Genomic DNA, 27,382 nt, shown 5'->3' on the forward strand with positions numbered 1-27,382 from the left:
TTATGTGATTACCCCAATGAAGATCTTTCCTTATATTTATACCTAGGTATTTACAAAGATCCCCAAAGGGAACTTTCACCCCATCAACGCAGTAATTAAAACTGGGAGGACTTTTCCTATTTGTGAAACTCAAAACCTGACTTTTATCCCCGTTTATCATCATACCATTGCCTACTGTCCATCTCACAACATTATCAAGGTCATTTTGCAGTTGCTCACAATCTTGTAACTTATCTATTACTCTGTACAGAATAACATCATCTGTGAAAAGCCTTATCTCTGATTCCACTTCTTTACACATATCATTGATATATATAAGAAAACATAAAGGTCCAATAATACTGCCTTGAGGAATTCCCCTCTTAATTTTTACAGGGCAAGATAAAGCTTAACCTACTCTAATTCTCTGAGTTCTATTTTCTAGAAACAGAGCCACCCATTCAGTCACTCTTTTCCAAGTCCAATTGCACTCATTTTGGCCAGTAGTTTCCCATGATCTACCCTATCAAATGCCATAGATAAGTCAATCGCAATACAGTCCAACTGACCTCCTGAATCCAGGATATCTGCTATATCTTGCTGGAATCCTACAAGTTGGGCTTCAGTGGAATAACCTTTCCTAAATCCAAACTGCCTTCTGTCAAACCAATTATTAATTTTGCAAACATATCTTATATAATCAGAAAGAATGTTTTCCCAAAGCTTACATACAATGCATGTCAAACTGACCGGCCTGTAATTTTCAGCTTTATGCCTATCACAAGATTGTGAGCAACTGCAACGTGACCTCTAAAATGTTGTGAGATGGACAGCAGGCAATGGTATGTTGATAAACGGAGTTAAAAGTCAGGTTGTGAGTTTTACAAATAGGAAAAGTCCTCTCAGTTTTAATTACTGCGTTGATGGGGTATAAGTTCCTTTTGGGGATCATTGTAAGTATCTAGGTGTTAATATAAGGAAAGATCTTCATTGGGGTAAGCACATAAATGGGATTGTAAATAAAGGGTATAGATCTCTGCACATGATATGAGGGTGTTTAGGGGATGTAGTAAGAATGTAAAGGAGAGTGCATATAAGTCTCTGGTAAGACCCCAACTAGAGTATGGTTCCAGTGTATGGGACCCTCACCAGGATTACCTGATTCAAGAACTGGAAAAAATCCAAAGAAAAGCAGCTCGATTTGTTCTGGGTGATTTCCGACAAAAGAGTAGCGTTACAAAAATGTTGCAATGTTTGGGTTGGGAAGAATTGAGAGAAAGAAGAAGAGCTGCTCGACTAAGTGGTATGTTCCTAGCTGTCAGCGGAGAGATGGCGTGGAATGACATTAGTAGACGAATAAGTTTGAATGGCGTTTATAAAAGTAGGAAAGATCGCAATATGAAGACAAAGTTGGAATTCAAGAGGACAAACTGGGGCAAATATTCATTTATAGGAAGGGGAGTTAGGGATTGGAATAACTTACCAAGGGAGATGTTCAATAAATTTCCAATTTCTTTGAAATCATTTAGAAAAAGGCTAGGAAAGCAACAGATAGGGAATCTGCCACCTGGGCGACTGCCCTAAATGCAGATCAGTATTGATTGATTGATTGATTTCACCCTTTCCTTTATATACAGGGGCTACTATAGCAACTCTCCATTCATTTGGTAAAGTTCCTTCATGCAAACAAAAATCAAACAAGTACTTCATATATGGTACTATATCCCAACCCATTGTCTTTAGTATATCCCCCAAAACCTTATCAATTCCAGCAGCTTTTCTAGTTTTCAACTTTTGTATCTTACTGTAAATGTCATTGCTGTCATAAGTAAATTTTAATACTTCTTTAGTATTAGTCACCTCCTCTATCTGAACATTATCCTTGTAACCAACAATCTTTACATACTGCTGATGGAATACTTCTGCCTTTTGAAGATCCTCGCATATACACTCCCCTTGTTCATTAATTATTTCTGGAATGTACTTCTTGGAACCTGTTTCTGCCTTAAAGTACCTATACATACTTTTCCATTTTTTACTAAAATTAGTATGGCCACCAATTATGCTTGCCATCATGTTATCCTTAGCTGACCTCTTTGCTAGATTCAATTTCCTAGTAAGTTCCTTCAATTTCTCCTTACTTCCACAGCCATTTCTAACTCTATTTCTTTCCAACCTGCACCTCCTTCTTAGTCTCTTTACTTTCCTGTTATAATATAGTGGATCTTTACCATTCCTTACCACCTTTAAAGGTACAAACCTACTTTCACATTCCTCAACAATTGCTTTAAACCCATCCCAGAGTCAGTTTACATTTTTATTTACCCTTTTCCAGCGATCATAGTTGCTTATTAAAAACTCCCTCATGCCTGTTTTATCAGCCATATGGTACTGCCTAACAGTCCTAATTTTAATCTCTTCCTTTCTTTCACATTTATTTTTAATTACCACAAAAACAGCTTCGTGATCACTAATACCATCTATTACTTTGGTTTCTCTATAGAGCTCATCTGGTTTTACCAGCACCACATCCAGAATATTCTTCCCTCTAGTTGGTTCCATCACTTTCTGAATCAGGTGCCGTTCCCATATTAACTTGTTTGCCATTTGTTGGTCATGCTTCCTGTCGTTCGCATTACCTTCCCAATTGACATTTGGTAAATTGAGATCACCCGCTACGATCACGTTCCTTTCCTTATCGTTTCCCACATAGCTGATTATCTTATCAAATAATTCTGAATCAGCATCTGAGCTACCCTTTCCTGGTCTATACACTCCAAAGACATCTAGTTGCCTATTATCTTTAGAAATGAGCCTTACCCCAAGAATTTCGTGCTTGTCATCTTTAACTTTTTCGTAGCTTACAAATTCTTCTTTCACGAGAATGAATACTCCCCCTCCTACCTTTCCTATCCTATCTCTACGATACACCCTCCAGTTCCGTGAGAAAATTTCTGCATCCATTATATCATTTCTAAGCCATGATTCAACTCCTATTACAATATCTGGTAAATATATATCTATTAAATTACTTAATTCTATTCCTTTCTTTACAATACTTCTACAGTTGAGCACTAACAGTTTTATGTCATCCCTACTTGATTTCCAGTTCCCTGTTCCCTTAACACCGCTCCCTAGCGCACCCTGTTTCCCTAGGAGGTCAAATGGACTGTACTGCGATTGACCTATCTAAGGCATTTGATAGGGTAGATGACGAGAGACTACTGGCAAAAATGAGTGCAACTGGACTAGAAAAAAGAGTGACTGAATGGGTGGCTATATTTGTAGAAAATAGAACTCAGAGAATCAGAGTAGGCGAAGCTTTATCTGCCCCTGTAATAATTAAGAGCGGAATTCCACAAGGCAATATTATTGAACCTTTTCTTATATCGTCGTCGTAATCGGCTGCAACTCGATCCGAGTATATATAACTTCTTCCTGCATACAATGACCAGTTCAACTCAGTTTATGGATGTGTTTACGATGACTAAACAGACCAATCGTGGCATAAAACATACGCCCACACAAATCATACTGAATGGATGGAGGAGGGCGGGGTTTTAGTCGACGGAGTATTTTTGCTTGTCGCTTGGCCTCTTGATGTCTGCGGCGTTCTCTTTCCAACAAGCTGACAGCGGTGGATGCAGCATTCCACCACAGTGAGAGGTCCACAGCACATACTTCCGATATCTGTATATCTATATCAGTTGTCTTCATGATGTGTTTCAGCTGGTCCTTAAAGCACTTAAGAGGGGCTCCATGAGGTCAAATACAGTAGAGACAATACGCGACACTCTGCGAGATATCGAGGGACCGCTATTAGAGCTGTCTCTAGCGGAATGACCTGAGAACTACTGATTCTGTCATAAGATCACGTGTATTTGTGTGTGTTTTTGGTGTTATTTATGCATTTTCAGTGAGTTGACATAATTAAATAGTAATGTGTGTCATTCCTTGATATCTCCTCTCAACATCAGGGGAAAGGTATGTGCTGTGTTTGGCTGCAGTAACTATGAAGTAGAGAAGAATGCGCGGTGTTTCTTCCGTTTCTCTCGTGACAAGAAAATGTAAGTAATATTGTGTTTGCATATATATTCTTCCAGTGACAAAGACATTTTTATAGTATTTCATAACCTTCTGACCTGCTGGACCCATATTTTAACTGGCTTAAAATATAATATGCATATTTTATTGTATAGTGCAGCAGTTAACCTTCAATACCGATGTTTTGTTGTGGATATGATCTGTGAGTTTGATTTAATTCAGGAAAATACATATGCATATGAGTGTGGCTGGTTCTGTTCCAAGTTACCCCATTTGGAATGCTGTAAAGCATTGTCAAGCACTGAAGAAAATATGGGTGATTTAAGAAATGTACATATTTTGTTGAAACAATATGATGATGCAAATTTGCTTTACCCTAATGTAATGGCATTATGGCAAGTATTGCTTATAGGGAATGTTTGAATGTTTTTGAGGCTATTTATAGATTTTCTTTCTGTTAGTAGGCTTCAAGTTAAAAGGAAAATTGTCCAGCTATTAGGTGTAAATTCATTGAATCATGTGTGTAAGAAATGTGCCGATATTTTTGTTGACAAGTGTTTTAATATGATGATACAATGCTTTTAAATGAGAAAAAAGAAAAATCCAGCCGTGAACGTTCAGGCAGGAATTCTAAAGTTAAAAAAAGTAATGTATAAATGAAAGATCAAGCCCTTTCACAGCAGTCCATTTCACATCTTGATTATATGTCTAATTTCAGTCTTTAAATAATAACCTGTTAAATAATTCTTCATTTATTTATCCAGAATTACTTTAGCAACTTTGAAGTTAGTATCTTAGTAACACTTTCTTTCTAGACGTAATTTATTTATCCATTTCCATTGATATTTGAATTTAGCACGAATTTTCAGGTCAAGCCACTAGGAGTACCACTTGCGACTTGTCTCCCATTCTAACAAGGCTAAATCCGGAAATGTCGCGTATTGTCTCTACTGTATTTGATGAGGTCTACTGCCAGAGCAAAGTTCACCATCAAGAATTTGGCGGGTAAGCCTGGTATCACTCATGCGGTGAACATGGCCTAACCATCTCAGCTGATGAGTGATGATTGTTGCCTCAATGCTATTTAGCTGCACTTTGTCGAGAACTGCTGTGTTGGTCACATATTCAAGATGAATCTCATTTTCTGTTGGTGGAAGGCGCTCAAGTTTTTTGATATCACGGCGATAGAGTGTCCAAGTTTCACAGCCATACAGCAGCGTGGAAATGACAACAGCTTTGTACACCATGAGTTTGGTATGGAGTTTTAGGTCGTTATTCATGAAGACTCTGTGTATTAACCGTCCGAATGCTGCATGAGCAGCCCCAATTCTTTTATCAATGTCTTGTTCGCAGGTAGCCTACACCGATTAGACAAGATGCTTCCAAGATATGAAAAGTGATCAACCTGTTCCAGTGTTGTGTCTAAGATGGAAATACTGAACTTAGGAAGTGTTAATCCTGGGGCAGGTTGTGCAAGTACCTTCATTTTTTTTTGCATTAATGGCAAGACCAAAGTGATTACATGCAGTTTTAAAGCAGTTGACTGACTGTTGTAGTTCTGTCACTCTGGTAACCAGAGTATGTTTTTGTGAGCGAAGTCTTGCCAGATTGAAAGGCCACCATCAAAACGAAATTTAATTTCCATGCCTAAGTGTTTTGCAGATGATCCATGAAGCATGGCGGCCATGTACAGTGCAAAGAGTGTAAGAGCAAGCCCACAGCCTTGTTTCAATCCATGAGTGATTGGGAACGAATCTGATACCGAGTTACCATGAAGAACCTGTCCAGACATGCCATCATGAAGAGCTTGAACCAATTCCACATAACGTTCAGGACATCCAAAATGTCTCAATACTTTCCACATAGCAGATCTTGGTACTGAATCAAAGGCTTTTTCCAGATAATACAAAACTAAATAGAGAGGCTGCTGTTGTTGTCTGCATTTTTCCTGGAGTTGTCTAGTACATCTGGTGCATCTGGAGGTTCGAAAACCACATTGAGACTCAGGCAAAATCCTCTCTGAGATAACTCGGAGCTGGTTTAATAGAATTCTTGCGAGAATTTTACCTGCAATTGACAAAAGCGATATACCACGGTAGTTCCCACATACACATCGCCTTTATTGAAGATAGTGATGATGGTAGCATTCTTCAAGTCGTCAGGTAGGCTACTTCTTATGTTACCCAAATCAAGAGGATGAGTGTGAAAAGTCTAGTCTTCAAGGGTATACCTCCATTTTGTATCAGTTCCAGAGGGATGTTATCAGGACCAGGAGCCTTTCTTGATTTTAGTTGATTGAGTGCTGCATGAGCAGCCCCAATTCTTTTATCAACGTCTTGTTCACAGGTACACCGTTTAGACAAGATGCTTCTAAGATATGAAAAGTGATCAACCTGTTCCAGTATTGTGTCTAAGATGGAAATACTGAATTCTGAACTCTTATATACACTGACTGACAGTGACAATGCAACACCAAGGAGGAGTGGTTCGAAAGGGATGAAAATTGGGGAAAAAACAGAGACGGCACGGATGAATAATTGATGTTTATTTCAAACCGATATGCAGGTTACACAATGCGCACGGCATCGACTCAGTAGGATGTAGGACCACCGCGAGCGGCGATGCACGCAGAAACACGTCGAGGTACAGAGTCAATAAGAGTGCGGATGGTGTCCTGAGGGATGGTTCTCCATTCTCTGTCAACCATTTGCCACAGTTGGTCGTCCGTACGAGGCTGGGGCAGAGTTTGCAAACGGCGTCCAATGAGATCCCACACGTGTTCGATTGGTGAGAGATCCGGAGAGTACGCTGGCCACGGAAGGATCTGTACACCTCGTAGAGCCTGTTGGGAGATGCGAGCAGTGTGTGGGCGGGCATTATCCTGCTGAAACAGAGCATTGGGCAGCCCCTGAAGGTACGGGAGTGCCACCGGCCGCAGCACATGCTGCACGTAGCGGTGGGCATTTAACGTGCCTTGAATACGCACTAGAGGTGACGTGGAATCATACGCAATAGCGCCCCAAACCATGATGCCGCGTTGTCTAGCGGTAGGGCGCTCCACAGTTACTGCCGGATTTGACCTTTCTCCACGCCGACGCCACACTCGTCTGCGGTGACTATCACTGACAGAACAGAAGCATGACTCATCGGAGAACACGACGTTCCGCCATTACCTCATCCAAGTCGCTCTAGCCCGGCACCATGCCAGGCGTGCACGTCTATGCTGTGGAGTCAATGGTAGTCTTCTGAGCGGTCGCCGGGAGTACAGGCCTCCTTCAACCAATCGACGGGAAATTGTTCTGGTCGATATTGGAACAGCCAGGGTGTCTTGCACATGCTGAAGAATGGCGGTTGACGTGGCGTGCAGGGCTGCCACCGCTTGGCGGCGGATGCACCGATCCTCGCGTGCTGACGTCACTCGGGCTGCGCCTGGACCCCTCGCACGTGCCACATGTCCCTGCGCCAACCATCTTCGCCACAGGCGCTGCACCGTGGACACATCCCTATGGGTATCGGCTGCGATTTGACGAAGCGATCAACCTGCCCTTCTCAGCCCGATCACCATACCCCTCGTAAAGTCGTCTGTCTGCTGGAAATGCCTCCGTTGACGGTGGCCTGGCATTCTTAGCTATACACGTGTCCTGTGGCACACGACAACACGTTCTACAATGACTGTCGGCTGAGAAATCACGGTACGAAGTGGGCCATTCGCCAACGCCGTGTCCCATTTATCGTTCGCTACGTGCGCAGCACAGCGGCGCATTTCACATCATGAGCATACCTCAGTGACGTCAGTCTACCCTGCAATTGGCATAAAGTTTTGACCACTCCTTCTTGGTGTTGCATTTGCTCTGTCAGTCAGTGTATATGTGTAAAGAAGTGGAATCAGAGGTAAGGCTTTTTGCAGATGATGTTATTCTGTACAGAGTACTAAATAAGTTACAAGATTGTAGCAACTGCAAAATGACCTCGATAATGTGAGATGGACAGTAGGCAATGGTATGATGATAAACAGGGTTAAAAGTCAGGGTTGTAGGTTTCACAAATAGGAAAAATCCTCTCAGTTTTAATTACTGCGTTGATGGGGTGAAAGTTCCTTTTGGGGATCATTATAACTACCTAGGTGTTAATATAAGGAAAGATCTTCATTGGGGTAATCATATAAGTATGATTGTAAATAAAGGGTACAGATCTCTGCACATGGTTTTATGAGGGTATTTAGGGGTTGTAGTAAGGATGTAAACGAGAGGGCATATAAGTCTCTGGTAAGATCCCAACTAGAGTACAGTTCCAGTGTATGGGACCCTCACCAGGATTACTTAATTCAAGAACTGGAAAAAATCCAAAGAAAAGCAGCTCGATTTGTTCTGGGTGATTTCCGACAAAAGAGTAGCGTTACAAAATTGTAGCAAAGTTTGGGCTGGGAAGACTTTGGAGGAAGGAAACGAGCAGCTCGACTAAGTGGTATGTTCTGAGCTGTCAGTGGAGAGATGGCGTGGAATGACATTAGTAGACGAATAAATTTGAGTGGTGTCTTTGAAAGTAGGAAAGATCATAATATGAAGATAAAGCTGGAATTCAAGAGGACAAACTGCGGCAAATATTCGTTTATGCGAAGGGGAGTTACGTTATGAATTGGAATAACTTACCAAAGGATATGTTCAATAAATTTCCAATTTCTTTGCAATCATTTAAGAAAAGGCTAGGAAAACAACAGATAGGGAATCTGCCACTTGGGCGACTGCCCTCAATGCAGATCAACAAGATCAGTAGTGAGTGACTGTTGATTGATTGATCTTCCAACTCCTGCTGCCAGATCATTCCTTCTTCAAACATCTTAAAAGCATATGCCGGCTATAATGAAATTGTTTTGTTTATACTGAACACATGTGTAAACAAATAATCATAACAATTCATTTTGTTGTAATAACAAACAAATGGTCACCGCTCTGTTTACCTTATTAATATTCGAATTCGATCGGCATTTGATCTCGGCTTCTCGGCAAACAGAACACTCAACAAGCAGTAACACAAACAATAACCACTAACATAACATGTTTACATTTCTGGTAGAATCCTGTAATCCCTTCCATATAAACTATTGCACTTGCTAACAGGTGTTTAATCAGTACGTGGAAGATTTCAAGCTGAATAATGTTAACATACTTAATATTAAAAGTCTTCGCTTAGTCATCCATGTTCTCGTGTCATTTTAGGTAGATTGGCAACAAGAGTTGTCTCCAGTTCGGAGTGTTCAGACTGTCACCCGCACGTCAGCTGTGGTGAATGTCACTTGAATGCTACTGCAATTATGTCAGAAATTTCAGAATTTACTGCTGAGAAAGCACGCTGTAAGTTTGCATATTTTCTGTTATGTCTTCACAGTTTTAAATAATGGATTTACACTCTAGACTGGTCTCACTTGGATTACTTCAAGGTGAATGATCTTCCTAACCTCTTCTGGTTATTTGCGGCGATGACTTGACCTGCGGTTAATAAAAGCTCATTAAAGGATCATATAAGTAAAATACCACACTTGTATAAACATATTATAGTAATTTCGATAGTTTTCAACAAATTAATGGAACATTTTTGTAGTGATATTATGTTGAGCCCTCCTAGCTGGATCTCCAACAATTCGGCTGTCAGAGAAAGCCCAGGTATTAGCGAAGAAAACCTACTGAGGAAATGGAAAATGTGGATGGTATATGTATACAGTGGCGTATACTGAGGGCTACCAAGGCTATCAGTGAAGCCCAAACCTCAATTGATCATGATGGAAGTCTAAAGAACATTATAATGTAAGCATATGAAAAATTGTTCCATTTACAAAACTTGAAATCTCTGAGAAAAAACGTCTCACATCTTTCTGAGAGCAAGGCATCGGAGACTGATATTGCAGCTCAGACTCTCTCCTCTCTCCCCTCGACTCGCCACACCCAGCTTGCTGCTGTTTATCGGTTAGGAGCGGGCTCGACGGAAGATAGGTGTGCTAGGCTTCGGTCCGTCAGATCGCCACTGCTAACTATCAACCATGCGTTACTCATCGTATGTACTTCCTCACCTCATACTTCTGACTTAATAATATAGATAAGAGAGTGTTGGTATTTCACTCCCATTTACTTCTACATCCTTGTAGGAAGAGACTGCAGGGCTGCTGTTAAAGGAACAATATAGTTTTATTTTTATTGGTAGATTTGCTAAAATGAAATGCCATCTTACAGGTTTAGTGTTTTCTTTTGTTGGTTGGAATCGAACCCGTGATCGTGGGTCGGACACCAGCACTGATTTCCCGAGGAAGCTAATTAACCAGTGAACGATGGGCACGATCGCTGTAAATTCAACACTTTTATTTATTATTGTTGTTATTAATAATAATAATAATAATAATAATAATAATAATAATAATAGGGCATGGCATCTGTATAGGCTTGGTGTTGACCTAATGGGGATAAAATGGATGGTGAAGACGTGATAAACACCCAGTCTCCAAGCAAGGGGAATTAACAGTATGAGGGGTTGATTCTGGGAAAGGCAAACGTTCTATCCATTTAGCCTCAAAGCCGGACTTTCATTTACTGAACCTTAGGTTACCATCTCCACTGGTCAGGGGTTGAGCATTGGCAGTAGTTTAGACTAGGGCAGTAGCTTGTGAAGCAGCCTTCACAACACAGCAGGCTTCTCCGTTGGATATTGGCTGCAGCTCAAAACGTCAGCTTGACGTTCACTAAACCAACCACCGAAAAGAGGTAATGTAAGTCTAGTGGTAGCCCATGTCTTAATCCCAGCATACGCCACTGTATGTATAAGCAAATTAGTACAGTTAACGTAAAAAATAAAAAAATAGGAGAATAGACCTTAACACTCTTCTCTCTTTATATATATATTATTAAAGCTCTCACAAATCACAAAACAGGAAGACCGTATTTAATTCTTAGTTAAAAATGCCAAAAATATTACGAAGATTAACTAGCTGGCTCTTTTACAATCTATAGAAAAAATGTAAACTTATCTAAAAATACAAACTCCAAAAGATCAGGTACGATTCTTTAAATATGCTATTATAGATGTCCAGCTCCATGGCTAAATGGTTAGCATGCTGACCTTTGGCCCAGGGGTACTGGGTTTGATTCCCAGCTGGGTTGGGGATTCAAATTTTCGAATTCCGACAGCTTGGGGGCTGGGTGTTTGTGCCGTCTTCAGCATTAGAATTCATAAATAGGCCCCATCTTTATAGATGCACAGGTCGCCTATACGGCGTGAACTCAAAGGACATGCACCAGGCCTCTTCAGTGGCCACGTGCCAACTACATATTAAAAAAATACTAAAAACATCTTTCTTCAGTCCGTCCATCCTTTCTACTGGACCAATTGGCTTTGTTTTTGTTTTATTTTCTCCGGAATTACCTGCCAATTAATCTTCAGGCATTGATAGGTCGCTAAGTTCAGTAAACTTTGAGTGATCTTGAAATCAAGTCATTAAATGATCACTCCAATAATTGTAGGACCCTAGTCCACAATACATTTGTGCTTATTGGGTTGTACACATTTAAGGAGCAATATCTTTATGTAAAGGTATTGGCAAAGCTAAATTATAAAAATTGACGGCGATTATAGACAAACCTGCATTTTCAATGAAACTTGGTACTCATAGACTTAATACTATTCAGAGATAGGCCTAAATACTGTGGTGGTCAAACATACCTAGCACCCGTAGGGGTGGAGTGGGGAGTGATATGTAAAAATAATTAAAAAACGGCCTGTATTAGTGCTGAATCCATAGTTTCTGGAGTCGCTGAGATGAATAGTGACACTCCAGATGACATTTATGTCCAGGTTAAGCTAGCATCGACCGGGCGAGTTGGCCGTGCGCGTAGAGGCGCACGGTTGTGAGCTTGCATCCGGGAGATAGTAGGTTCGAATCCCACTATCGGCAGCCCTGAGGATGGTTTTCCGTGGTTTCCCATTTTCACACCAGGCAAATGCTGGGGCTGTACCTTAATTAAGGCCACGGCCGCTTCCTTCCAACTCCTAGGCCTTTCCTATCCCATCGTCGCCATAAGACCTATCTGTGTCGGTGCGACGTAAAGCCCCTAGCAAAAAAAAAAAAAAAGGCTAGCATCGGCATGGAGGATGAGAAGGGGTGAGATAGATAATGTCCAAAATGACAGACATTTTGTACCTGTATGCATGATTTTTTAGAATTTGCTTTACGTCGCACAGACGCAAACAGGTCTTATGGCAACGATGGGAGAGGAAAGGCCTAGGAGTGGGAAGGAAGCGGCCATGGCCTTAATTGAGGTACAGCCCCAGAATTTGCCTGGTGTGAAAATTGGAAACCGCGGAAAATCATCTTCAGGGCTGCCGACAGCGGGTTTCGAACCCACTATCTCACAGATGCAAGCTCACAGCTGTGCGGCCCTAACCGCACGGCCAACTCGCCCGGTATATATGTACGTGTGTGTATGTTCCAGCATAGCTCTCAACCAAATTTGGTACACATATGAATCGCTGTCTGCTGAAAAATAGTGTGGGGTTAAGACACATCCAGCACCCCTATGGTTGGGGGGTTCGGAGGGAGTGACATGAAAAAAATCACTTTAAAAAATTACTGTATCTACAGGATGGCCCACTTAAACCTTTCAATGACTTTCACGGGCAGGGAAGGGGCTAATTAAAGTAAATACTATGAGCCAGTCCAAAACGTAGGACAATAGTATTATTTCTTGCGCAATCGTTAACATGAAAAATAACATAAGTAATGGCGTTTGTTTCATCGCATTAGGTCAGTTACATCCCGAGATATTGCAACATGCAGTTGACACTTGAGATAAACAAGACGCGTAGCAGTTGCACATCCCGAGAGTCAAGCGAGAACCTCACATTCCTCTAATCGCGATGTGATTGATGTACTATGATGCGACGAGTGCTGTACTTAATGTTATTTGCACTGTTATGAAGAGGCTTGAAACAATACCTATTTCCAGTTACACACAATGGAATTATAAAGAAAGGAGTTGCTGGTTCGTGTTCTATTGATCTCTAGGCCCTACTACTGTACGGTACTGGAATGGACATAACAGTAACGAAATTGAATATCACCGGTCGGGGTATTACAAAATCAATCGCTGACCAAGGATCTAGCAGACGGGAAAATGCTGGTTTACTGTACGCTGTTGAACGTCAATTACATAATGTTACATGACAAGTACAGGACATGTTACTGAACATTTTTAATTACTACATTACACATGAAATTGTGCACATGGTGAAGTGATGACATAATCGTATGTTTGTAAAGTAGTACGTACAAAATGAACAAAATTCCCAAAAACACACAAACATGTACACTGGTATGCAACCAGATTTCTCACAACAGAAACTCTACCAAGCATGTTCGAAAAGATCGCCATTTACATGGCAACACCACTGTGCAGGCTCCAACACTGATTTACTCACTGCTGCCAGTGTTTCTGGTGTTATTGTGGCATGCAGCGGTAATACGGTCTTTCATGCTGTCCCTTGGTATTGGAACCTGCTGATACACCACATTTTTCACATGTCCCCAAAGAAAAAAATCTAATAGGGTGAGGTCCGGCGATCGTGCTGGAAATCTCTGAACAGGACTGCCTCGTCCTATCCATCGATTTGGGAACTGTTGATTTAGTGCATTTCTTGCCACTATGGCATGCACAGGGCACCCACCATGCTGATACCGTACAACATTATTTGACGCAAATTCAGAGGTAGGTCTTCCAGTAGTACAGGTAAGGTATGTCTCAAGAACTGCCTGTACTTTCGTCCATTTTAAACAACATAAGTTTATGTTGAAAATGCTATTTTCCTACGTTTTGGACTGGCTCATAGTATTTACTTTAATTAGCCCTTTCCCTGCCTTCATGCCCGTGAAAGTCATTTTTCAATATCTCTTGTTGTTCCAGATATATCTGCGGTGAAAGGTTTAAGTGGGCCACCCTGTATATCATCTGTATCATATGATGGCCAGGCAGGCATCAATTTATGAAAATGAGACAAAGTCTCTCATAGTGCATTGGCACTGCCAGTGGCTCCAAGTAGCCTATGCAATGGCCTCCATGGTATGCACTAGCCATGCGTCTTGGTAGGTGTGCTATTTACCAACTGATGAGCCCAACTTAGAACACTATGGCGAAAAGCTGGCAACCAGGAATGAGTTATTTAGAAAATTTATAATGTCCAATAACGGACCAACTATATTGCTATTATAAATTTACTCATTCAGGACAAATATTTCAGGTTCCCTATGGGAATCAACATCTATACCATCACTCTGGATGATGTTTAAGTCCAAGTTCAGCCTCCAGCAGCATGGGGGCAGAAGGGGTGAAAAATGAAATGTGCAAAATGACCAAGATAAGTGTTGAATCCTCTGTTTTCGTGTTCGCTAGGCTGATTGGTGAGTCCCAATGACAGGATTGTGTACTTCATATGTATATTATGACGCATAAATACATAAACTTATCACTTATTTTGATTATTTATTTGAAAGGATCAGCTACTTCCAGGCAATATGTGGTTCAACAAGGACGAAGTTCCATGTGAAACATAATAATAATCATCATCATCGTTGATCAACTCCAGTTTCCCAGGTTTGGTATACGAGCCCCTTCCATTTTGTTCGGTCCATGAACCATTCTCCATTCTCAATCCGCTCCCAATCCCGACCTCTCTCCTTTACATCCTTCTTCACTAAGTCTGTCCATTTTTCTCTAGGTGGTCTCTTTCCCCTTATTAAACATAATAATCTAATACTAAAATTTAAAATTGAACATACAACAATAACTTGAATGCTACAAATTAGTAAAATATCCATCAATATCACAATAAAAGTCTACAAAAATTCACTTGACACATAATAAACATGTAATACAAATCCTAAAAGTAAATGTTCAAAAAGGTACCCAAACAGCACATGGAGCAATTTCAAATCAAGACACGTTATCTCAAGTTCCATCAAACATGAATACTCCTAGAGCAGTGTTTGAACATTGCAGGAAATAATAATATAGAGAGGCTGAATTAAATGGGGTCCTTTGATGAGAAATGTAATTTACGTACAGATAGTGTCCAAGTCCGGTGTTGGGTAAATTCCATGTTACATGAACTTTGCACTACCTGATACTTGACATTCATGCTGGAATAAGCCAGCTAGTTTGAAGAGAAATTTTGAAGTTCAAAGATAGACTGGAGCAAACATATGCAGACACTCTGTTCCTTACCTCATAGCAGAAACAGAATTGGCAGCTGTCCTAGCAGCAATTGACGATATCATTTAATTGAATCCAGGTAAGAAGCACAGTGTCTCCTCTCTTTCATGGCAATTAGTCACGGTCTGATTTTCAAGTTGATATTCACTGTTTTTATAGCACAACAAGCAGGCAGAGAAAAGGAGGAGAGGTATGAAATCACTTCACTGAACCAAATCTGGGCACTCATAAATGTGCTGTCATAGAAGGCAATGATTAATAATAGTGGCCAGGTTGGAGATCCGGTGATCAGCTTGAATGCAATGGGATGAACTGCAGTTATCATAGCGCATTGTGCAACTTGGAGTTCTTTGACGCGTAGAATATTGCTGTAACAAGAAACTTTTCAGTCTGTCAGACACACAGCAATTACAATATAAATTATTACACTATGAACATACCTCTAAAAATACACACTATTATACAAAGAATGACATGTTTCGTTCTACAAGAACATCCTCAGATTGTATCAAACCACTTAAAACATGCTTATATATGTACAGTATTGTTTACGTTGCGTAAACTTGTCAATGATAGAGAACCATGACATGAACCAGTTATGACAAAAAATAAATTTACAAGTATTAATATAATGAAAAACTTACGTACTTATCTAGACTGCCAATGCTAAGTCCGTTGTCTCCAAACACTATTTCAGGACTGTGGTCATGGAAAGTTTTGGGTAAAGCACACTGCTCACGGAGAGGGGAGGGGAAGCATGGGAGGGGCCTTGTGGAGCGTTGTGGATCTCTCCTATTGGATGATAAAATCAAGTATAGTGTACTGTGGAGAGGGGAGGGGAAAGGAGGACAGAGCGAGTGGAGCACTGTGGAACATTCTATCAACACTGGAGAGGGGAGAGAAGGTTATTGACCTACTTCATGTTAAAATGTACTTTTATGTAATATGGATGAATGAAAATTAATGCTTTTTGGTGAATAAAGTGAGGAATTGAAATAGAGACTAACTATTAAATGTTATTATGATGATAAGAGTTAATTCAATGAGTAAGTTGTCCAGATGTTATATGAGTAGAGCGAAGAGGGAGGGAATTTTTTAAATGTGTATGGTCATTTTGGTTAGTTATATTAATATTTTTGCAATGTAAATTTCTATTGCTTCCTTTATATTCAAAGAGATACTTTTATTTTTGAAGTGTAAAATTTTTAGATCTGTGTTGATGTCTGTGAAATGGTGTGAACAGTCGCATATGTGCTCACCGGAGGCTGAATACTGATTATATTGTATCATGTTTTTGTGTTCTTTGTATCTTATGTGGAAATTACATTTCGTTTGTAATTGCTGTGTGTTTGACTGACTGAAAAGTTTTTTGTTACATTTAACTAAGTCAATACTGAAAAATATGTCTTCATTTTTAACAGAAAACAACAACATATAATATTGCTGGTCGGTGACAGGTGAGTATATGTAGTTACATTTCTTCCATTCTTGGTACATCCTTAATATCATGGTACAGGAACAACTAACAAGTGCAGCTGTTTCCAAGATGCTGGTACCACATTTCCAGACCCAGACTATCAGCCTACTGTACCATAAACATCGCTATGACTGAGAAATGTTAGCTTCTGCTGTGCAGAGAAGCGATCGACATGCTATGTGTGATGTGCCATTACTCACACAGTGTCATATGTTAGGTATTCTCAGTGCTTATAGCAGTTGTTTCTTGTAGAATGATGATGCACGAGAGCCTTTGACATGTATTGTGGCATGGAAAGCTGCTGCATCTGCCATGCCAAAGTACAGCTATGGGAAGGGGGGCAAGATAGCCAGCTCCAATAGCACGCATATCACCAAGTAAGGCCCGCCTTCTCCCTACTACTGACACCAGCCAGAGGATAGATGGTCGCGGATTGGTCAACGCTCCCACTGTTGCTGTCCAGTTTGTCCTGCTCCCTCATTGGAGGCCTCCAGTGTAATGGAAGAATCTGGATGGCGCCCCAATAGTATTTGTTTTTGGGAAGACTCTGGGAGGCATGTCCCTTCTTGAAGCATGCAGATGGTGTGGGTTGAGGTATATATAGGGGAGTCATAGCTCAGTTGGTGTTGTGGGAGTTAGATGAGCTCAGTCGGGGCGTTGAGTGTCGACAGTCTGAGAGTGAGCTGACAGCCTGTAGTAACTGAGTATTTGTTCTGCATGTGTGTTGCCATGTGTGGGTCTCTTGGGGCAGCCACTGTTTAGGGAACATGTGTGCTATAGCTGTGTGGAAGGGAACATTGTATATCAGCAGGGGACAGGGAACGGACATTCTACTGGAGTGAATGGGCAGCGTTTGTCATCCTTAACTGTGAGACTGATGTGTGCAGGCTGTGAACTGAGAACTGTGATAGTGGCACCAAGAGCAACTGAGTGAGACTGTGAGTGCCAATGGGCGAAGACCTAGTGTGAATGAACAGAGGGAATTGTGAAAAAGCATGAACTTTGTAATTGTTCGATCTGTAATGTGACGTATAAGTATTGGTCCTGCTATCCCTGTGTGTTTTGATGCGTAAACTAAGTAATTAGATAACAAATCTTAGAAGATTAATTTTGCTTGTTGTTGTTTTAAGGGGCCTAACATCGAAGGTCATCGGCCCTAAGATTAATTTTACCAGTTTCTGTGTTCATTTACCTACCCCACCAACACGTTACAACTAACGTCAGAAGTGGGATAAACTGGTACGCTAAAATTGGTGTCAGATACTTAAGAAACTGTTAGTGTACTTCATAGTTAGAAATCTCTAGTAAGTGACAAAATGGACGTGGAACAGTTCCAGGCTCTTATCTGGCAATTCAAGAGGGAGATCATAAGTGAAATTAAATCAAAGTTAAGACCAATTCGGACGTAAGATCATGGGCCAACTTACACGCAGGACGGCTTCAGCATCATAAAGGTGGAAACCCCACGATACGACCGGTACCATTTCCTGGGGGAGATGCCGGACCCAGTTCAAGACCAGATTGACATCAGAGGAGGGAGCAGAATGCCCAATTACCTAACTATGTGGGCAGAAGATGGAGGTACAATGCAGCCCCCAGCCATGTTCGACCTATGTGGAAGTTGTGGGAATACTCGATGTGCGCTGTGGTGGCCACCAGCCGAGAGCCATCTACTGAGTTCAGCTGCTCGAGAGGAGTCGGCATGCCGATAGAACGTGTGAGTATTTGATGTTGAGATCGAACGACCAGGCAACATGACTGTGGACGGGCCGCCTCAACCTGATACCTAGTGCAAGGTGGTTGACACCTGGAGTAAGCTCCACGGTGCTGAGATCCATCCAGGGAGGATGCTCGACGGGAAGCAGGACCACGAGGGTGCTCTGACAGTATCCCCGGATATAAAGGCAGTGATGGTAACGGCACAGCTGGAGGAACCCTCGTTAGGAGATGGTGTGCTAATGGAGTTTGAACAGACAACCAATGACGAATGAGGGTGCCACTTGACCAGGACACTCGTCCTGGCACGAAGCTGCGTGTCGGTACGAATATCAAGTTTGGCACCTCGGAAGAAGAGGAGACTCAGCAAGGCACAGTTTGGGACGTGCGAGCCAGTCTCGTGCATCGTACCGTTGTACTATCAAGGCGCTTAGGTTCTGGAAGTAGACGGAGATGTGAATGAGGGGAAAGCCAGCAGAACTTTGTTCGCCATGTGAGGGCCTACGAATTGTTACCAGAAATGAGGGCGTCGACCACCAGACCCAGTAGATCCTCTGTCCCCCATGGGAAGATGATCATTATCCACCTACACCGCCTGGCGCTGTATTGTGGAGCAACTCGAGACGAGTTCTCCTAAGGAGGAGACAGTGTGGCATGGAAGGCTGCTGTGTCCAACATGCCAATGTACGGCTATGGGAAGGAGAGCAAGCTAGCCAGCTCCAATCGCATGCACATCATCAAGTAAAGCCCACCCTTTCTCTACTACCGACACCAGGCAGAGGAGAGATGGTTGCGGATTATTCAGCGCTCCCACTAGTGTTGTCCGGATTGTCCTGCTCCCTCATTGGAGGCCTCCAGTGTTATGGAAGAATCTGGAAGGCATGCCAAGGGTATTCTATTATGGGAAAACTCTGGAAGGCGTGTCCCTTCTCAAAGCATCCAGATGGGGTGGGCCGAATTATATAAGAGAGTAGTAGTTCAATTGGTGGTGTTTGAATTAGTTAAGCTCATTCGAGGAGTTGAGTGCTGACAATCTGTAGAGAGTGTCCTGTCCGGGAATTGAGTATTCATTCCGCATGTCTGTCGCTGTGTGAGGGTCTCTCAGGGCAGTCGCTGTGTAGCAAACTTGTGCTGTAGTGGTGTAGAAGGGAACACTGGATATCAACAGGGAACGGAGGTTCTACTGGAGTAAACGGGCAGCATTCGTCATCCTGTACTGTGAGACTGATGTTTGCAGGCTGTGAACTGAGGACTGTGACAGCGGCAACGAGAGCAACTACGTGATTGAGTGAGACTGTGAGTGGTAGTGGGCGAAGTCCGAGTGTGAATTAGTTTGAATGAACAGAGATTCTGTGACGTATGCTATGCTTGTGTGAATGTTGATGTGTAGACTACGTAATTAGATAATAAATCTTACAGAGTTTAATGCTACCAGTTTCTGTGTTCATTTATCTACCCTGCCAACCCGTTACAATATTATTTGTATATTAATGATTTTGTATGAAGCTGTTTTGCTTTGTTGTTTAGAAAGATTCTATAGACATCATTTCTTAATTCTCTTCTTTACTGTAGTATGCCTTTGTTGTCAGTGATGGGAAAAGTACAAAATAAAAGTAGTTGCCTTTGTTGTCAGTGATGGGAAAAGTACAAAATAAAAGTAATTGGGCTGAATTACAGTTATTGAAGAAATATTTTACTCAGTCACAGTATACAAATTATATTTTCAACAGAAAGAGACATGTATTTATTTCTGCTACCCCCATTTGGAGGCTGCCAAAAAGACAAAGCATACATAAAAAATTTGTATTGTCTATAAAGGATTAGTATACCATATTATATCTATTGGCTATCACTCATTAAAAATTGTATCAATCAGTATTTTGAAACCTGTGAGGAACTCCTTATAAGATAAAGATATAGTTAAGGGAGAGAAGTATTATAAATTATTTCTGACTATTGTTAACAAGCCTTTCAGGTCCGCTAACTCAATGTCCGTAATAAATTAGTTACCCAAATTATTTTCTTGTAAAAGTTGTGAAATATGTTTGTAATCGTGCTTCTTGCTCCTTTCATCAGTCCCAATACCTCTGTGGAGTCCAGATGATATTTCTCATTGTAATATGGAATTGCAGATTCATTTAGGTCAAATTTCTCCTTGTGGACATCATGTGGTTGAGTAGATGATGCCTCGGTTTTAATTGTGGGGTCTGTTACTTAGCCTACTCATTACTTGAGCCTGGTGGTATGGCTATCTTGTCAGTTCAGTGGCTTGACCCAGCTTGAGACAATGCATGTACCTCCTCATAGACTGTGTGTTGCTTTCCTCTTAGGGCATCAGCAATCATAGATCTTATATGATTATGTCATTAAATGGTCAGGAACTCAAGACATGACCAGGTGTTTCAAACTCACTGTGGCAACGCCGACAGTGGTTATTGTCTTGGGACCTGCCAGGTAATGCACGAACTGGAACTACATTTCCTGTCAGTTGCTGCTGTTTAGACCTTTGGGTCTTCTTACATGCTGATTGGTTGGTGTGCATTCGTTGTATAGTATAACACCTTATCCTTTTGTGGCAAGGCACACTAGGCATCAAATTCTTTCTCACAGAGTTGTTGTCATAGGAGCGAGAAGTTGACTGATTTGTATCGGTGTTTAGAAGTAGGCCAAGTTTTTTGAAGCACTTCTCTTTTTCTGTATGGAGGTCTCTGGTATGGTTAATATGTATATCATATGGAGAACTTGGCATACATTTATATGCTGTAGATAAGCCTCCCAACCACATTTGAGAAGACTAAGTCCGTTATACTTTTTATTGGAGTATAGCATGCTGTCTGGCATACATATTGGAATTAGACAAACTTCTTTCATGGTGTTTTTGATTAATTTGTCAGCATCATTTAGGAAACTTGCAGGTATTCAGTGCAATTACAGTTTCTTCACAGAACATCTGTCTTTGGGAAACCACTGACTTTTTTACATGGGTATGGAATGATTAATTTTCTGGTTTTTAGCATATAGAGTGGCTCAGATGGTTGAGGCGCTGGCCTTCTGACCCCAATTTGACAGATTCGATCCTGGCTCAGTCTAGTGGTATTTGAAGGTGCTCAAATACATCAGCCTCATGTCGGTAGATTTACTGGCACGTAAAAGAACTCCTGCGGGACTAAATGCCAGCACCTCGGCATCTCCAAAAACCGTAAAAGTAGTTAGTGGGACGTAAAGCAAATAACATTATTTATTATTATTAGCATATAGACATTAAATGCCTATCATCACTAAGTAAATTAAAAATGATACCTTGGAACTTTCAAATTGTTTGCTCCCAAGCAAAATTTGCATTTTAATCTCATCTTCTCAATATTTTGAGGGCTAACTAAGTTAAGGTATTTGTTCAAATAGGAGAATGGAATCTTCTTAACCCTTTCACTGTCACCAGTTTATTCCAGTTGCATCATCGACCACGTGTAAACGTACAAAGTCATGGTACATGATTATCTAAATCACAACCAATAACCTCAGCAGGTTGTGAGTAAATGAACAAGTGAGCGTCGTATTTTTTACTTTATACCCTGAGACTCCGAAGTTTTTAAAATATTTTTTTTTTTAGAATTTGCTTTACATTGCATCGACACAGAGAGGTCTTATGGCGACGATGGGATAGAAAAAGTTTAACATTTTTGATTTACTGTGGGATAGAAAAGGGTTCGGAGGGGGAAGGAAGTGGCCTTACTCTTTATTTAGGTACAGCCCCAGCGTTTGCCTGGTATGAAAATGGGAAACCTTGGAAAATCAACTTCAGGGCTGCCAACAATGGGGTTCGAACCTGCTCTCCTGGATGCAAACTCACAGCTGCGCGCCCCTAACCGCACAGCCAACTTGCCTGGTGCCGAAGTTGCCTAACTCTCAGTGCAATGTATTTCAAATACTAAAATATAATGATCACAATTTTATTTCAAGAAGTAAATTAGAGTAAAAATTACATTCTGTGAAAAGTAATGATTTACCATGATCAAGATTGACTAGCGAGTGCTATGTAGGATGCTGAGGGAAATTGGCATGAAGTACAAGGACAGGAAGCTGGTGTTAGGAGCCTGTATAGAGAAGAGGTTGCAGTGGTGAGGTGTGGAGAACACCAAGAAGAAGCTAGCATCAAGCTAGGAGTATGGCAGGGCTGCTCACTATCACCTGTTATGTTCAATGTGTACATTCAGAGGGCACTGGATGACATCAGAGGAAAGCTTGGAACAGGAGGAGTTAACATCCGAGGAAAGAAAGTAAATATGTTACAATTTGTTAATGATATGGCCGTGTTCACTGAAGGTAAGGAACAATTAGAAGAATTTTGATGCAGATGGAAGATATTCTCAGCATTTCCTACAATGTAAAAATAAATAAAAACTAAACTAAACTTATGGTGGTCAACAGAAATGGCACGGGGGCCCAGTATTTGTTAGGTGGCAAGAAACTAGAGACAGTAGAGTCCTTCACCTACCTGGAGAGTAAAGTCACACCAGATAGTAGGTCGAGGACGGATGTGGTAAGCCGCATCTACCGGTCTAAGACCATCTTTTACAAGAAATAGAACCTCTTTACATCTAACAGTATTAGACGTGCACCTCCAAATATATTTTGTCAGAACTTTTGTCTGGAATATGATAATGTATGGAAATGAGAAGACACTTCAAAAGGCAGAAAAGAAGAGACAGAGCATTTGAGATGTGGTGTTATTGCAGGATGATCAAGATTTCCTGGGTGGACAAGTTATTGAATGATGAGGTTCTGTGGAGAATTTGGGAAGAATCACCATGCCTTTTTAAACTCATCCAAACCAGAAGAACCATTTGGATAGAGCATCTGTGAAGACACAGAAGTCTCATTAAAATGATCATCAATGGAAAAGTTGAGAGTAAGAACACCAGAGATAGGCCAAGATTGCAGTACATCAACCAGATAATGGAAAACACTGCCTACCTGACTTATAGCGCTCTAGAAAGGAAGGCTGAAAGCAGAGAGACGTGGTGAGCTGCTACCAACCAACCTGTGGGTTGATGACGAAGAAGAAGAATCAGTTACTCAGTAGAGAAACTGTGCAACGTTATGACATTCTAGTTTTGACTTTCCAAACCATAGTAAGTGGTCTCCTGAATATTACTAAGTTGCCATTGTGGGATAAAATTATCCTATTCTTGCAGGACGTACATGTACAGCATATTCCTAGTTGTGCTAGCAGCAGACCAGTTACTTCATACCATTAACGAAAGGCAACTGGCAAGTGTGACAGGGAATGGCACACTATTGTGCTAAGGTGCAGTGATCTCCATATCCTGAAAAGTTCATCTTATGGCTCTAAATCATGGATTTCTGAGTTTTGGTTCCTCTGCTCAAATCTGTTCAAATGAGCTGCTTTTGGTCAACTTTTTTGATATTTTGATCTTCCTTTAAATCCCCCTGTCCAAATCTAACAAAACAAAATGTAGCTTATATTTTAATTTGGATTAACTGGATCGTAAATACAAAATTTCATATAAATTGGACCAGCTGTTTTGCTAAACTGAGGTGACAAACAATCTGATGGACAGACATTTTTATATTGATCCCACTTGCCATAGAATGATCCAAAATGCTTAGAAGAGCGTATTCCTGATCAGAATAGCTAATCAACTCTTAAATTTTTAGACCTAATTTTCTTTGAGTATTCATTGTACTAGAATTTAAAGTGCCACTTAAATTGTCCTTAAGATCAAATTATGTATTGCCATTTAAGTATTCGTGATATTTGAAATTTTCTTTAGACTCAGGATGTTGCTTAGATGATCAAGTCAACCCAAGATTTTCTTATTATTGAAGTATACTCATAAATATTTAGAAATTTCTCAAGTTGAATTGTTAACTATACACTTATTAATAAATAAATAAATAAATAAATAAATAAATAAATAAATAAATAAATAAATAAATAAATAAATAAATAAACAAACAAATAAACTATATGTTTATTTTCTAACTACTTCAGTTTATATGGTAAAAATTCTTAAATTTGCTCCTGCTAGCTTTCTTACCTGAGCATTTCAACTCGGAAATAAATTTTTGAAAATTTAAACTGTATCTTCATTAAAACTTCTTAGGGTGCATTACTTTCAATGTGCATCATATGGCTTTTTGTTTATTTGTTATTCATTCCTTTCAGCTGCTTTGACAAACATTTTGGAGTCTATGGAATTACCAGAAAATTCGGTCAAACTGGGAGAAGCCAAGGATAATGCTGGGAATGACATGGTGAAAATGATGCAGTACGTATTTCCAATAGTAATGCAAATACAAATGGACGTGATTAAGTCATATGGCTTCCCTGAAGGACGTGAAGGTATGGGTCATAGTAATTGTTATGTTGATGCTTGAACATTCATCAGCTTCTGTTTGTTTATTCATTTATTTTATTTTCAGGCATTGTTCACTTTGCCCAACTAATACGTACATTGGAGCGAGATGATCCAGAAGTTGCACATCTTCATGCTCAAGTAAGAGCACATTTTCTTCCACCAGTATCAATTAGTACGGAATCTTTGACATGAAAATCAGTGATTTTCCTACGTTTGACAAATAGTGCATTGGACTATATAACAGAGGTCTCCCATACTTGACGTTGCCAGTGGAGTGGACTGAAGTATTCATGAAGATGTTGGGCTTGGATTGTAATAAGGATAGCCTAAGGATAATGGATGTCAGGGAGCTATTTCAGGTCTGCTATGTAGTACAGCATATAATTTTTGAAAGTAAACTATCCGTGGTTGTGAAATTATATTAAAGCTTACTTTTATGCTGTTAGTATCAGGAAGTCAAAAAAATTATCTAATGCTTTGACCCTACTTATTTATAAGAAGAAAATTTTTCAGTACGTTGTATTTTGTCTTTTGCTACTTCTTTTCTATTTTTCTGTTAGCAACTGATGTTGCTTTAGATATCTTGTTGCTATTAATATTATTATTATTATATGCTACAAGATACTATAACAGTGTTGGTTATAAAAGGGTTCATATTCATCTCAAGCTCCTACAAATACTGTGTTAGTTAGCAGTCTCAAGGTTACGTGTGACGAGTAGGGCTCGGAAGTTGAGGAAAAATCCTTTTTTTCTCGAGTGCCCGAAGACGAGGCCCAACATAATATATGTTCATTCTGGGTCGTTGTAGGGCAGAAAGTGGTAAGTTTTGTCTTTTTTTTTCCTTTTTGGCGTTTTTGGGTTAGTGGTCCTTTTTTTAACCTTTTTTTTTAGGTCCAAACGGCTCTTTTTGCAACTTCTCCTTCTTTCGACTACATTTTTACTGCCCATTCTCAATACGAATCATCATTAGTTCAACCATGTCTCTTAAACATATTTTCTCTAGGAAATACATATATTTGAACCATATCTGAAAAGAGAGAAAATGAAATGGAAATTAAATGAAAAATTAAACTAGTGTTTGAAAAACCAGGGTTATCAAATTGTGTGCAAGATGAGTGAAATATTAAAAACGAAATTTTGTTGTGAGTGTTTTTTGAAAAAGAAGATCTCACTTGCTTGAAGTATGAACCCTTACCATTGATGTGGAGAGAAGTTTCTTGATGTTTTGCAACGTGCTGTCTGAAAACCGACAATCCTGTACATCTAAGAACCTGGAGATGACTATTGTGATATACTGCAAAGCCAGTTGAGGTAACGTTTCCGAATTGCAATTTCTGTAGCCCTAGTGCGCCTAAGCCAAATATGATTCCAGTAATACTGATTTCAATTTATTTATCCTGGATGTCCTTTGTTGGTTCGCTGAATTCATGCTAAATTCTGCGCGTACAAATGCACAATTTCTTTTTTAAAATTATGTTAGTCTAAAAAATATACTGTCTGAAAGAAGAAGTATTTCACTCATATTATTGCACTGTTTGTTGCTTACCACCAGAATTTTGCATTTTTAAACATTATATTCCTTCATTACATATGTACTTAAAACTAAAATTGTGAATGAATTTGGATCAATTTTTTACATCCTTTTTGTCAGTTTTTAGGTCCTTTTCTTGATACTATTAGGTCTTTTTATAGGTCTTCAAATTCCGAGCCCTAGTCATGAGTAACAGGTTCTTTTTGTCGGTGGTGAGGGGCAGATCATGCCTGTAGTTACTTGGAATTTCAGTATATGCAAACTTCTGCCGTAAAACATCAAGGAAATGCAGTAAACTTCATATGACAATACCTTGGCTTGTCATTGTGCTTTACTGTTCTTTCTGGGATACATCGAGTATTTCTGGTACCAAGTGTAAAAATAGAGTGTGTTTGACTGTCGACCATAAATGATGGTTAAGTGAATTTTCAGCTGAAATAAACATTGAATGACTGTATTCTTATAAATCTTGTTCTTATTCTTCCTGGCATTCTTTTCCCCAATGACGGGGTCAATACTGCATGTGGGTTTTGGCCAGTTTTAAGCTGGATGCCCTTCATGTCACCAGTCCTGTATGGCGTGTTTTTGTTGTGGTTGTTAGAGTGGTGTGTTGTTTGTATATGAAGAGATGTGAATGAAGACAAACTAAAATCCACTCACTGGCACAAAAAACGCAACATGTAATAAATCTTGAAGACGTGATGTGCAATTATCTATTTAATCAAAGTTCAGCACTTTATCTTATATTTTTAGATGGGGGAAGTCATTGGCTTTGTTTTGTGAGCGAACAATGAAGTGTGGATTGTTTATTGCTCTCGCCTTAATTTTTTCATACACAACCTGGAAAACACATCACAGGATGTGAAACAATAATATTTTCCTGTTCTGCAAGCACTTATTGTTGTAGTGTTCTATTGTACAGACATGCCAAGTCTCCCGATTTGAGCGGGAGACTCCCAATTTTTCATCGTTCCTCCCGATCTCCCGATCGCCGGGTTCAATCTCC

At 40.2% G+C, this 27,382-nt stretch overlaps 1 protein-coding gene across 2 annotated transcripts; it reads left to right on the forward strand.

The window, feature by feature from the left end:
• Positions 1-9,220: 9,220 nt before the first annotated feature.
• Positions 9,221-26,833, forward strand: LOC136877054 (protein C10). 2 transcript variants are annotated; one of them, XM_068228533.1, is made up of 4 exons: positions 9,269-9,374; positions 16,691-16,726; positions 24,653-24,829; positions 24,910-26,833. In XM_068228533.1, exons 3-4 carry the CDS (start codon positions 24,679-24,681, stop codon positions 25,035-25,037), a joined length of 279 nt encoding a protein of 92 aa, XP_068084634.1. In that variant the 5' UTR covers positions 9,269-9,374; positions 16,691-16,726; positions 24,653-24,678; the 3' UTR covers positions 25,038-26,833. The 2 variants fall into 2 exon arrangements, with proteins under 2 accessions (XP_067006971.1, XP_068084634.1); XM_067150870.2 differs by lacking the exon at positions 16,691-16,726 and having other exon boundaries at positions 9,221-9,374.
• The last annotated feature ends 549 nt before the right edge of the window (positions 26,834-27,382 follow it).

The sequence above is a fragment of the Anabrus simplex genome, chromosome 7 (assembly GCF_040414725.1).
Source record: "Anabrus simplex isolate iqAnaSimp1 chromosome 7, ASM4041472v1, whole genome shotgun sequence".
Classification (NCBI taxonomy): domain Eukaryota; kingdom Metazoa; phylum Arthropoda; class Insecta; order Orthoptera; family Tettigoniidae; genus Anabrus; species Anabrus simplex.